The following is a 13,947-nucleotide window of genomic DNA, read 5'->3' as shown; positions in this document are numbered from 1 at the left end:
TCTGAATATTTTTTTACATTCAACCCCTCAAAATGATTCAGTGGCATCAGAGCTATCCATACATATATAGTTTTTATTTTTTTATTTGTATTTTTTGCCCTCTATGGACAATAAAAGCAGTACTGTGCTGTAACCAAAACAAACTATGCTGCATACATATATATATATATAAAACATGAATTGGAAAATTTCATATCACACAATTAGAGCCTTGAAAAGGTTAAAGAGTTATAACAACAGATTTTTTTTTATCCATGCCCATTTTTGGCAATGGCCGTTTTTGTGTATAATACCCCTAAACATACAGTTGTTTACAATAATTGTAAATGTTTTGAGGTGCGATAACTAAGTGATTTCTGAATATTTTTTTACATTCAACCACACAAAATGATTCTGTGGCCTCAGAGCTATTCATACATATATAGTTTTTATTTTTTTATTTGTATGTTTTGCCCTCTATGGACAATAAAAGCAGTACTGTGCTATAACCAAAACAAACTATGCTGCATACATACATACATACATACATACATACATATATATATATATATATATATATATATATATATATATATAAAACATGAATTGGAACATTTCATATCACACAATTAGAGCCTTGAAAAGGTCAATGAGTTATAATAATATATATATTTTTTTATGCATGCCTATTTTTTGCGATGGCCATTTTTGTGTATAATACCCCATACATACATACATACATACATACATACATACATACATACATACATACATACATACATACATACATACATATAAAACATGAATTGGAACATTTCATATCACACAATTAGAGCCTTGAAAAGGTCAATGAGTTATAATAATATATATATTTTTTTTATGCATGCCTATTTTTTGCGATGGCCATTTTTGTGTAAACACGCAATTTTTACAATAATTGTAAATGTTTTGAGGTGTGATAACGAAGTCATTTATGAATATTTTTTTTACTTTCAACCACTCAAAATGTTCACTGGAGTCAGAGCTATCCATACACTATAACCTTGAAAAGGAAAGTCACAACAGCTATGAAGAATTTATAACAGAATTTATATAAAGCAATCAGTCAGTGAGTCCCAGCACCACAAGCAATCCCACGTTGTGTTGACGCGTGTCCCCTGGAGGATTGCCGGTGTAGACCTCCAGCTTTGATGCGTAGGAGGTTCGAGCGTCACAAAGGGCCCAAATCTTCATGCCATACTTTGCGGGCTTTGACGGCATATATTGTTTGAAGCAGCAGCGTCCTCTAAAGGCAATTAGGTGTTCGTCCACGGACGCGTTACGTCCCACGTTATACATTTCATGCAGCCGGAAAATCCAGCTGATCCACAAATCTTAAATCGGCGACAGTTTGCTTGCATAGTACCGCTGTGGTCTAAGCAGCTTATCATCGAACCGGAGCATTCGGTTGATCTCCATGAACCCCCGATGAGCCATTGCGTCGGGGAACGTCGAACGCCCGGTCTTGACGCACCACAAGCTGCTCGTCGCTTCATGCCTGGAGCGGTACATTCCAGCTGGGATAAGCAGCCCGATATACGCCCGCAGCTCTTGAGGCGTGAGGGGAGACCAGTTCTTGAGCGATCGGAGCCCTTGGATGTTGGTCAATGCGACTATTTTCGCGACGATCTCCTGGTTTCAAATAACGCAAACGCCGTCTCCCGACTGCTCATCTAGCATCATACTGCATACAACGTGGGGATTCGCGCAGGGACGTAATGTCCAGCCACTTCGTTGGTTGGATGCCATATCGCTTTTTTGTTTTCCGAGTTCCATAAGTATGATCGGCGCTGCCCGATGGATCCGACCCGACTATTATGACTCCCGTCATCCTGACGCTCCCTAGGATGACGCCGCGTAATAAGAGGAGGACCTCCTCTTTCTATCAATCGGAGCTTGACCAATCGCGGGCTAATAAATTCAAACACGAGGCGGACCAATCATAGTTGAGATTCAAAAACGCAACTCAAAACGTAACTTTCGAAATCTGTGCCAATCTCTATGCAGAACATCCGTTTGAACTAAAGACACTCACACGCATGCGTATTGCGTAGACGTATAAAATTCAAACAAACACTTTATTTTTTGAAAAAGAACTCGGCCAGTCATTTCTGGAGGTCCCCACCAAGCCCTACTAAAGCCCCGACCGGAATTGTTGAACACAGATGCAAAATTTTGGAGCCGGCTGCAAAAAGGCAAAATCATTTGCGAGCCTCTGGCGTTACCTAACGGTGAAGGGGTGTAAATGCTCTCAACCCAAAAATTTGGCATGCATACGTCTGAACAAGCGTAAATAAAGCAATTGATGTGGTAATCGCGGGAAATGCATTTTTGCACATTAGGTTTACAATGCATTCAAAAATTGGAATTATAATGGGTGTCTATGCTACAAAAAATGTAAAAATGCTATGTTTCAGTATCAAAAGTAAAATCTCATTGCTGCAATGCCTTAGAAAGCTCAGCAGGTGGCATTTTGAAATTCAGGACATTTTAGACACCCCCTGGAAATGGCAGCTCTCTGGTGTTTTTTTAATATGCTTTTTCTTTGATTTAAAGGTGAGAAATTCGAAAATTTACAAAAAATGTAGACAGTGTAGCATGAGGGTTAATATGTATTACACCCAAGGGAGCCATTTGTTCCATGTTGAAAGGGTCATCGGAGATGTTTGTCAGAAGTATAAGATCTTAACAGGAACCATACCCATAAACATGATTCTTCCATGTGAAGGTGAAGAAGCCACAATGTTGGATAAGGTTGTCACTTTCTGCTGTGCCCTGATAAGCCAATAGTAGTATAGACAATTTATAATAATATAATAATTTACAATAGAGAATTTTCTTTTCGTAGAGTTTGTACAAGCAGTTTTTTTTTTATACATTTGTAGATGACTTAAACCTGTTTAATAAAGTATGTCAGTGACAATTTTGAAGTCTTGACTCCTTGCCTCTCTTAGGTACATAAAACACTAGTGTTGGTTTTGATAATGAAAAGTACTTTTTTTTTTTTTTTACTAATTACATTCAAACAATTTTGTGGAGATAAACACTGAATAGGAAATACGATGCTTGCTAACAAAACGAGATGTTTGACAGGTTTACTGTTTTTTGGAGTTATAATTTTTACTAAAATTCTCAATCAAAACACAGCAGCAGCACAATGGTAAACAGAAAATAGCAATACAAGGAAATATAAAACGTGCATATGAAGTAAAATAACAGTAGTTGTAGAATAACGTGTTCAAGTAAATTTGTCCCTCTTCACATGATAAGTCCTGCAGTGAGAGAATTGCACCTTTGCATGGCAATGTCAACACTGAAACAATATATTGTGCAATATACATGAATTTGCATGTCATTATGACAGTTCCTTCACCTGTTTTAGTCATGTGATGTTTAAGATGATATTCAAGGTACAATTCAAGTTCAAGGATGTTCAAGTAAGAGCTGTATCATGTTTCTGAGAGGAGCAACGAGTGACGACTGTGTTGTCGCAGTCCTGCGGTCGAAATGCGAAAATCCTGCACCGAGCCATTCGTTAAATGTCCGTGAGCTTCGAGAGATTTATAGTTTTTAAAATGTAAGCGCTGATACCGTAAACTAGGGACTTTTTTATATCCAGCGATGAAGTTGGAGACAGTAATGTGGCGTCGGAGCTACTCCTGTTGTGGTTTGTTTACATCCGTTGTACACTCAAAATGGCGCATGGGGGCGTGTCCGCTAGTTTGGCCACGTGACTGACAAAGACCGATTGTGATCATTCAACATACCTTGTTTAATATAACAAAGCAGCGAACAGGACAGGGTTATGCGGGAACAGAAGAAAAGAAACACAAACAACAACAAGAAATACATTAAACGCCTAACTACACTAACTACTAATATGTTGGTGCTATCGTCAGCTAAATGTATTTCCGGTTGACACCATGTGGGGGTCCTGTTGACCAGGGGAAGAGGGGGAAGGAGCTGGGGGAGTCTATAGAGCCTACCCACGTACCACGTGTTCGCTGTAGGGTTCCACCCACTTGTCCGTCAAAACACAGTGTTAACCTATTACGGCTACGTACATTTCTCCTATTTACGGCGTGTTTTTCTGCTCCTTAACATTAATAATCAAAATGGTGAAGGCGTGTGTGGCTGTTGGTTGCACTAACAGAGAAGATGGAAGGAGAGACTTGAAGTTTTACCGTATTCCGAGGGATCCAAAGAGAAGAGCGAAATGGACGGCTGCAATTCGACGTGAAAACTGGACACCAAAAAATCACCACAGACTATGTAGTAGTCATTTTATATCCGGTAAGATGCATTTAATATATATTTAGAGGGTTTTGGCCTGACAACCACAATTAAGATCATTGCTAGGCTAATCGCCGACAACATACGACGTAGTACGACATAGTTTCAAATTCAAGATGTTTGTGACTTCCCTTTCTTCCACCATCGTTATTTTTTGAATAATATTTAGCTGGTACCAAGTAAAAGAAACTGGCCTCGTCTACGGGGCTGACAAATAACCACAATTAAGATCATTGCTAGGCTAATCGCCGACAACATACGACGTAGTACGACAGAGTTTCAAATTCAAGATGTTTGTGACTTCCCTTTCTTCCACCATCGTTATTTTTTGAATAATATTTAGCTGGTACCAAGTAAAAGAAACTGGCCTCGTCTACGGGGCTGACAAATAACCACAATTAAGATCATTGCTAGGCTAATCGCCGACAACATACACATATGTATGTAGTGAGTGCTATCGCTAAACCATATAAACATTAAAAGCCTTAACTCCATTGACAAACGACATGAAATACATTAGACTTGACAGTGGATGTTACCAATAACAAAAGAATTCGAATTGAAAATTTCGTAACTCACCTTTCCAAGCACAAGATAGATTCCTGCCAAACGAGGACCTGTTTCACCCAACCAGCAACGAAGTATTTATAAGTGTCCAAGCTCTTGAAGTTTTTCGTGAGAATAGGCTGATTTTGTGTGGACAAGATCATTGTAAATATCAGCGTAGCAGATGTCAGGCAGACAGGACGAAGACAGTGGGTCGAAAAACATCGATTTGGGCATCAAATATGGATCTGGCGACTGTATAGAACGAAGCTTTTCCTCATAACGCCTTTTATGCAACAGATCCAGTGAGTTTGCGGCATCAGAAAGCACCGGGTCTTCCATGAAATGCATTTTAAATTGCGCCATCAATTGAAAACAATGCTAATACAGAGTCGTTTTGACGGACAAGTGGGCGGAACCCTACAGCGAACACGTGGTACGTGGGTAGGCTCTATAAGCTAAGTGATAGAAAGGGGTAGAGTGTACACAAATCATCTCTGTGATTTAGAACACAGTAATCCCTTGTGAGTGTAAGCCCGTTGGCGACCGACCCTATGCCGCCCCATCGCCAATCTCGGCACCAGGACCCCCCGCCCGAGCGCGCCCAATCACATCCAGCCGCACGCGAGCCCCACCGGGCACGCAACAGCCACGCAGACGAACTCAGACAAATCACTGTTTCGAGCCATTTGACACACTGCAAGAGCTTCATCTACTGGATAAACTGCATGTTTCTTTTTAAAACTAAAGTTGTCAAATTGCCTCAGCATTATATATCTTCAATAGAATTAAATTAAGTGGATGTCGTCTATTTCAACTGTGAGATCGTGTTGTCATTAAGTGTGATTTACACACAAAGTTGACTTTTTTAAGCCCGTGTCATTGCTTTGTCTGTGAAGACGTGTTCAAAGCAGTACTTGTAATACACGACAGTGCTAGTCTTGTAAGTGGCTCGTCCTAGATGTATGGGAGTTGTAATACACGACAGTGCTAGTCTTGTAAGTGGCTCGTCCTAGATGTACGGGAGTAATTGTTATTCATTCATTCATTCATTTTCCATGCCGCTTTTCCTCACGAGGGTCGCGGAGGTGCTGGAGCCTATCCCAGCTAACTACGGGCAGCAGACGGGACACCCTGAACTGGTTGCCAGCCAATCGCAGGGCACAAGGAGACATACAGCCATTCACGCACACACTCATACCTTCGGAAAAATTTAGAGTGTTCAATCAGCCTACCGTGTACAGTATGTTTTTGGGATGTGGGAGGAAACCGGAGTTCCCGGAGGAAACCCACGCAGGCACGGGGAGAACACTCTGTATTGTTAGTTTTTTGTAAATAATAAGCACTAGTGGTGTCAACAATAATCGATGTGGCGATGCATCCCGATGCGGGGCATGGACGATTCGATTCGATGCGGGCAACAAGCCGAATCGATTCAGCGCATTTTAAAATATATAAGTACGTTAAAAAATCTTCCCTGCGCAATTCCGGTGATGCAATGGATTTGGTTTCCCCATTTGTATTATGATTGTCATGTTTCATTTTTTACACACTGCATAACTCTGGTCAAGTTTCCCACCAACCTCATAGAAGCCAAAATGTCTCCAGATGTCAGCTTTCAATGTCTTAGGTGCATCAAGAATCTTTCTTGCTCACTCTTTCTCTGCTTCAGCCATTGTTATGTTATGTCCTATCTCTTACTTAGAGGTTAGATCTTGTGCCCAAGTTCGGGCCCAAAATGTTAAGCATTCACGTTTGGGTCGGGTCGGGCCGCCCCGCGCCGGACTAATAAATTATATATTAAAAAAAAAAAAAAAAAAAGGGGGGATAAAACCGAGAGCAGGCTCTCTGTATTGTGCATTTGCTTGTGCACTCACATGAAGCAGTGGCGCCGCGCGCTTTTCCTTCTCCTCCTCCGCTGTGGCGCTTGCGATTCGTTACGAAAGACACTTTTATTTATGCACACAAAGGCAACACAAATGTGATCCTTTTGAATCCTCTCCTCTGTGTGTCTGCAAACTCGTTTTTTTTATTTATTATATATATTAAACTTTCCCAGCGTTATTTCGTTGTGTAAATGATTTTATAATGATCACAAAAATATGTAGACTATTTAAACATTAAGAAATCTTGCGTTTTTTTTCTGCCAACTGAGAATTCGTAACGAAAGACACTTTTTTATGCACACAAAGGCAACACAAATGTGATCCTTTTGAATCCTCTCCTCTGTGTGTCTGCAAACTCGTTTTTTTTTTTTTTTTTTATATTAAACTTTCCCAGCGTTATTTCGTTGTGCAAATGCTTCTATAATGATCACAAAAATATGTAGACTATTTAAACATTAAGAAACACGCGTTTTTTCTGCCATCTCGAAGAAATGAAAATAAATTGCTGCTGCTGTGTTTTTTTTTTTTTTCCACGTCACTCCAAGCCGGGCCGGGCTTCAATACCAGCGGGCCGTGTCGGGTCGGGCTGGATTTTTTAGGCCCCATCTATAACCTCTACTATCTCTCTGCTTTCTTTATTGCAAAATAAATGATATTTCCTCATGTTGAAACAGATTGTTATGGTTGCTAAAATGATGCTGCACTTCATTTTAATTCATTATGTTTTATTGTTATGTGGTAGTTGCTGATTGCATTTCTAAGTTGATTGCACATATATAGTGGGCTAGGCCAACATTTTATTTTTGTACATTGCAATTTAGATGGATGTTTTGTTTGCAACTGAACTGATCCCTGGATTGATATTGCGATAAAGATGCTGCTGCACTACAATATTTTCTTTGTCGCTTTAATATTTACTTGAATATTTTTATCGATGGGTTGTTGTGACTAAAATACAGTGACTGTTATTACTGATTTTGCCCAGGAGTTCAGATGTTGCACTGTGTGAAAGGCTGCTACTGTGTGTAAAAAAAAAAGAGAAAGCCCTGGTCTCATTCAAAGCACCAATTAAATGCTGTGATCTGTTTTTTTTGTGTGTGTTTTTTTTTAAAATATATATCTAAAAGTATTTTCATTTGACTTCAACCAGGAGTGACACAAGAGCCAATAAAAAGTTGTTTAATGTCTGACCGCTTGTGTTGCCTCATGATTCACGAAAAATATGCTTTGCTTTAGAATTTTAATGCATCCCAGGCTTTAAGGCATCGCGATGCATTGCCGAATCGAACCGAATCGTGACCATCTGAATCGAATCGTGGCCCTCCGAATCATAATCGAATCGAATCGTGAGGGCAGTACCGATGCACACCTCTAGTAAGCACAGTGCTTAGGAACAGGGATATTCTTTATTGCATACTATAAAGATTTCCAAAATCATAAGATGGAAATAAGTAAGCCGAATAAAAGTAAGGAAAGGTATGTGAACTATTTTATTTTTTTAATTAAGTATCATTTCTGGGGCGGTGTGTCATATTTGTATCGATTCTAAATAAACGTATGCCGCTATCTAGTGTTTAACAATGTGAATGAATTTAATGAAATTTAAGTGATAATGATATTCCTACTCCTGACATGAAAAAGAGAAAATGTTTGTAGCAGGCCCGGATCTAGGTTTACCCACCAGAGTGGGCACTAAGAAATCTTGAGGGGGCACCCCCAATGCAGGCTTTTTTTTTACCCTCTGCATTTCTACAGGCTTGGGACCGGTGCAAGTAGGACACTGGCTTTTGTCCCGTTGAGGCTGCATTAATTTTTTGGGGGCTTATTTTTTTCCCCCATTCATCTGTCTTATTCTCGCAGTCGGCGTGATGTCACAATGACGTCATCTCGCATAGCAACGTGTCGCCATTTTGAGATTGGGGCACGCACAGGTAAACATCCGTAGACAAACGTCGTCTGAAATTCATTTATTTCAGCTGTGTTTTGCGGCTTTTTTTTTTTCATAAGAACGTCTTAAACATGACTTATGATCACGAGTCACTGCCGACAGACGCGAGGCGGCGATACAATTTAAAATGAGCGTCTATTGGCCTTCAAATCTGCCCATATAACGTCACAGCTGATAGCTGGATAAACAATCCAAAAGAATTGCCTGCAGTGGAGTTTGGAAACATCTAAAACTACCTCATAAAGTCACCCAGTAAGTTGACCTTTATCAATTACGTGGAATATGTACTGTGTGGAACTAAGAAAACTGGTAGTATATACGGAGTGATTATTTCTGCTGTAACCGGTAATTCGCCTACAAGCGTTATTTAGCCGTGAACACGTCACGGCAAAATAACCAATTCTCACCAGGCCAATAATATACCAATTGACCGATCAGAGCAGTTCTTGGCAGAAGAAAAATAACGCTTTGCGAGTTGTCGGTTACGGTATTAATAACCACTGCCTAGTCTATTGAATCCTAGCAGCTAAATGGGGGGGGGGGGGGGGGGTAGATCGATTTAAGTTTACTCACCAGTAGTAAAATGTCTGCTGCAAACGTAAATGTGCCTGGATTTAGGTTCCCACTGGCGAGAATGGTCCATGGAACAGTCTTTTACTGTTCATCGATTGATTGCTTTCAGCCATTTGCTTGTGCTTTTCTTCTCACGAGGAAGAATGAAGAACTTCAAATGTGGCTCCGAACTCGTCCTTATGTTGCAACTCGCAATACGGCAACTTTTAGTCATTCCGACGGAAAAAAGACCGCAAATAAGACAAAAGTTCTACGCGTTTGTACTACAATGCACGACAGAGCAACTGCTTATGACTCGTGTTTTGCCCCCATTTCAATATGACGTCATTAATGCCCGGATGTCCGACTGCGAGAATGTGTCAGGAGAGAGAGGAAGCATGCGCATAACAAACGAGGTTGGAAAAACAGCTTGTTTTGGTGATTGCTTATTCGGGGTGGTTGCGGCCAACAGTAACCGTTAATCATGCAATAAAAAGTAGGCGACACCAACTCTCGTGCGTTTTCTATATCCAGTGGGACGCTACAATAGATAATCCTGACATTTTGAATGGGTGGGCACGACTCACGTCTGGGTGGGCTGCGCTACATCTGTTTTGGTTTCAGGGCTGTCGTTGAGAAACACGAAATTTCAGCTCCATCCAAGGATTTTCTATTGGATTGAGGTCTGGAGACTGGCTAGGCCACCCCAGAACCTTGAAATGCTTTCTATGCAGCCACTCCTTGGTCTGCTTGGCGGTGTGCTTCGGACCATTGTCATGTTGGAAGATCCAGCCACGACTCAACTTCAAGTCTCTGACAGAGGGAAGGAGGTCGTGGCTCAAAGTCTGATTATACATTTCACCATTCATCCTCTGCTTTATACCAGTGATCCCCAAGTACGGGTCCGTGGCGCATTTGCTTCCGGGCCGCAAAGAAACAATAATTTAACGACTTTTGTGATACACTTTATGGTGTTTGGCAATTGTATGATATTGATTTCAACATACAAGATAATGATGATAGTGATGTTAGATCAAGTGTTTGACTGTAAATTTCTTGGTGTATTAATCGATGACAAGATCTGCTGGAACCCCCACATTAGCTAAGTTTGGCTCGGACATATCTCGAGGTATTTCAATTCTTGCTAAGGCCTGTCATATCTTGAACACAATCAATGCAAACCCTGCCCTTCCTTAATATTACCATATTTAACTTGAAAACTGTAATTTTAAGTTGGAAGTGACCCAAAAATGCCGCCATAATCAGCAGGAAGGGACCCTGAAATGACCCCAAATCAACAGAAAGTGACTGAAAATCAACAGCAAATGACCTGAAATGCCCTCAAACGAAACTCATTGGTTTGCCATTGACCGCCATAGACGTCTCATCCGATTAAAGTGGGAGGGCCCGGCAGCAAATGAACATACCCTACCAGTTCAAGTGGATTGGACGTCAACTAGTGATAAACTCGTTCCAATTTACAGGAGAAGAATGAAAATCGCTTGTTTTTCCTGTTAGTTTTGTAGAATATCCTAAAATGACTTCCCGACCAATGTTTCGATAATCGTATCGCCATATCGTGAGATCGTTATCATGAGCTTTGTATTGCAAATCGTATTGTATCGTGAGGTACCAACAGGTCCCTGCCCTTACTTGTAACCCAGCAATCACCGCAGCAAAGTTAGAAAAAGTGACCCAAATTTTTTCTTCAGCAATTTATTAGAAATGAGCATGTGAAATACCAATAAAGTTGTCCATATACCTTTGTTTTTTTTCCAGGAAATAGTCCTTGTATTTATCAAACCTATCAGCCTTTTCCTTTCTTGTGTTTGAAGCCTTGTTTCGCTCCTCCACCGCTTTTCTTGTTGAAGGCTGCTTTGCCTTTCTGTCCCTTTGATGGGAACGCTTTACCCTTATTCATCTTTCCACCAAAAGTTCTTTTGCCATCAAACTTCTTTTTGCCCCCAAATTTATTTCCCCCTTCACTCTGTTTCTTCCGGAATGGCTTTCCTCCAGGCGACAGTTTCTTTCTAAAGGGTGTCTTCTCTTTGTCGCCAAATTTCTTTGCCTGTTTATCCTTGAAGCGTCCTCCGAGGACACTTCTTTTCGCATCTTTATCTTTGCTGCTTGTTTTCTCACCAGAGAGCTTCCTCATCTTTTTGGCAGGTCCTCGAGGGCTGTCTTTGCTTCTTCTTCTCTTTGCTCCAGGGAACATATCTGAAGAAGGGATTTGGTTAGATAAGTGAATATTTAAAGAGCAATATGTAAGATTGGGACAAAAATCGTACTGCTACCAAGATGAACGTATTGAGGCCAGAGGTGGGTAGTAATGCGGTACATTTACTTAATTGCATTTTTCCTCCTAATTCTTCATATTGGCTTTATTTCTCCCAGTGATGCCGACAGTGGCAGTCTCAATTTCGCCAATATGTCGCAACAATAACCACATGACTCAATTACACCATTCAAAGGTAACAATATTTTTTCTCCACTAGAGGGCACTCATGCTCTTTGGATAGGGGATGTTTCATAGTGTTGTTCTGGTCTGAATTCGATGATTTTTGTGTCATCTTTTCAGCCAAATATGGTCATGTCATAGGTTATAGTACAGTATAATAACAGTTCATATAGCTGATATAGATCAGACATTGTAAGCAGTTACAATGTTAATCATAACTTGAGTATTCTATTCAACAAATACTTTTCCACCCGTACAATAAGAACAATTTTGGATGGCTATTTTTACTTCAATATTATGAAGTAATTCTGTTCTTACTTGAATAAAATTTTGGCCACTCTACCCGCATCTGATTGAAGCACATATCTCCTTTCCCCTTTGTGCTGCCAGATAAGTACTGCGTTATCATACCAACATTGCATTTTAATTAGAAACTAGAAAAAACAATTTCTGGAGTAATTGCGTTTGGTTGGTATACTAGTCGTACAAGCGCAAATGCTTGTGGTACACGCGCGTGTAGTACAACATACAGTTTCAAATTCAAGATGTTTATTTCTTACACCATCATTTTTTTAATAATATTTAGCTGGTACCAAGTGAAAGAAGCTGGCCTCGTCTACGGATCATCAGTTAAACAGGGGTGTCCAAACTTTTTGCAAAGGGGGCCAGATTTGGTGTGGTAAAAATGTGGGGGGCTACCTTGGTTAATTTACGTAGAACAATATATTTAAACAAATTTTAGCAAGGCCTTCTGTGTGTCACATTTGCTACTATCTAGCAAGACACTTGTGTCTAGTTAAGTGGAGAGTAAAGAATTGGGCTAGGGCAATTGTCCCCAAAACCCTTTAAACTTCACATTGTGTGACCTTTTTTTTTTTTTTTTTTTTGAGGGAAAAAAAAAACATGAAAATGATCACTAGTTACTTTGCCAAGTAACTAATTACTCTTACATTCAGGTAACTGAGTTACTAATGCAATTACTTTTTGGGACAAGTAATTTGCAACTAATTACTTTTTTAAAGTAAAATTATCAACACTGGATATGAGGCCAATATTACATTCTAATAGATGTACATTCTGCTCGCCAGTAATCATTTGATACTCCAAAACAACAGTACTTTATTCTTGTTAGAAAAATAATTCAGTGGGACAGTAACATCTTTAAAACCTATCATAATAATTACATTTGAAGTGCTTAAAATATGCACTTTTTTAAAAATTATACTTTGGGACAAAAAAAGGGAAAAACATGTCATATGTATCTCTTTCCAATGCAAAATCTGAATAAATACATGGAACACAAGGAATAAAAAAAAAAAAGTCGTTTTTTTTTGGGGTGCGCGCTACTTGGCGGTTTTTCCACTTATTGCGCCGGGTTCTGGTCCCCATTAACCACGAAAAACGAGGGATAACTGCACAACAAAAATACAGGGAGTTCTCTGGCTCAGCAGAGCTCCTGTAAAGTTAGATAAAAACTTGGCTAATAGCTCCCTGAATGTTTCGCTGAATTCTCAGCTCTGATGACCTCGTCTAAGTATCTTTTAGCAAGATACAAAATCCCACGTTGCTCCTGGTGCTGTGTCATCAGTATGTAGATGAGGATGTAGTGTGAAGCGCTTTGAGGTCCTTATAAAGGTGGAAAGGCACAATAAGAAGCTCTAAGCGAAACTCCATTCACCATTACCATTTAATCAATCAGAGGACGGGGTGAATACTAGTGCAGGAGACAGCAGGCGGGAGAGAGAGGTGTGGCTGCATCTGAGCCGAAATAATCCAGTTTTAAATTATTTTGTTCATATCGGCCGGTCGGACTAAAAAAGGCTGATACACGCAAAATTTCCAAATATTGGTACCGATATTCGGTCTATCTCGAATACATGCACTTGTAGTACAAGCACACGCAAGTACACGTACTTAAAGTACATTTAAGCACATGTAATTGTAGTAGTTCTTATGTAAATTAACGTACTTGTAGTACAAGTGCACGACGTATATGCATATCCTTGTCATATTTGTGCAACCTTAGTTTACGAAGCCTAAAGAGCTGTGGTAGACTGGACGAAAACAAGACCCGTAATTGGCTGATTGGTGGAGGGTCGGAAATTTATGGGCTGACAATCGACTTTTTAAAATGGGAACAGCTGGACTTGTCAGGAACACCTTCCTTGGGAAGCGCCCTGCTGGCATCTGCACCAGATACCCAAACCACCTAAGGTTACTGACTCCTTTCTACGTGAAGGAGCAGT

General features: G+C 40.1%; 1 protein-coding gene across 1 annotated transcript in view; it reads right to left on the bottom strand.

Annotated features, from left to right (window-relative positions):
- Positions 1–10,948: 10,948 nt before the first annotated feature.
- The window catches only part of ppan (peter pan homolog), a 28,960-nt gene continuing 25,961 nt past the window's right edge, over positions 10,949–13,947 (bottom strand). The window contains exon 12 of the mRNA XM_057861212.1: positions 10,949–11,460. Coding sequence (XP_057717195.1) covers positions 11,051–11,460 — 410 coding nt within the window. The 3' untranslated portion in view covers positions 10,949–11,050. The remainder of the gene's footprint in view (positions 11,461–13,947) is intronic.

This window comes from Corythoichthys intestinalis, chromosome 16 (assembly GCF_030265065.1).
Source record: "Corythoichthys intestinalis isolate RoL2023-P3 chromosome 16, ASM3026506v1, whole genome shotgun sequence".
Classification (NCBI taxonomy): Eukaryota; Metazoa; Chordata; class Actinopteri; order Syngnathiformes; family Syngnathidae; genus Corythoichthys; species Corythoichthys intestinalis.
Note: the sequence above shows the minus strand (reverse complement) of the source record. Positions and strands in the feature narration are given on the sequence as shown.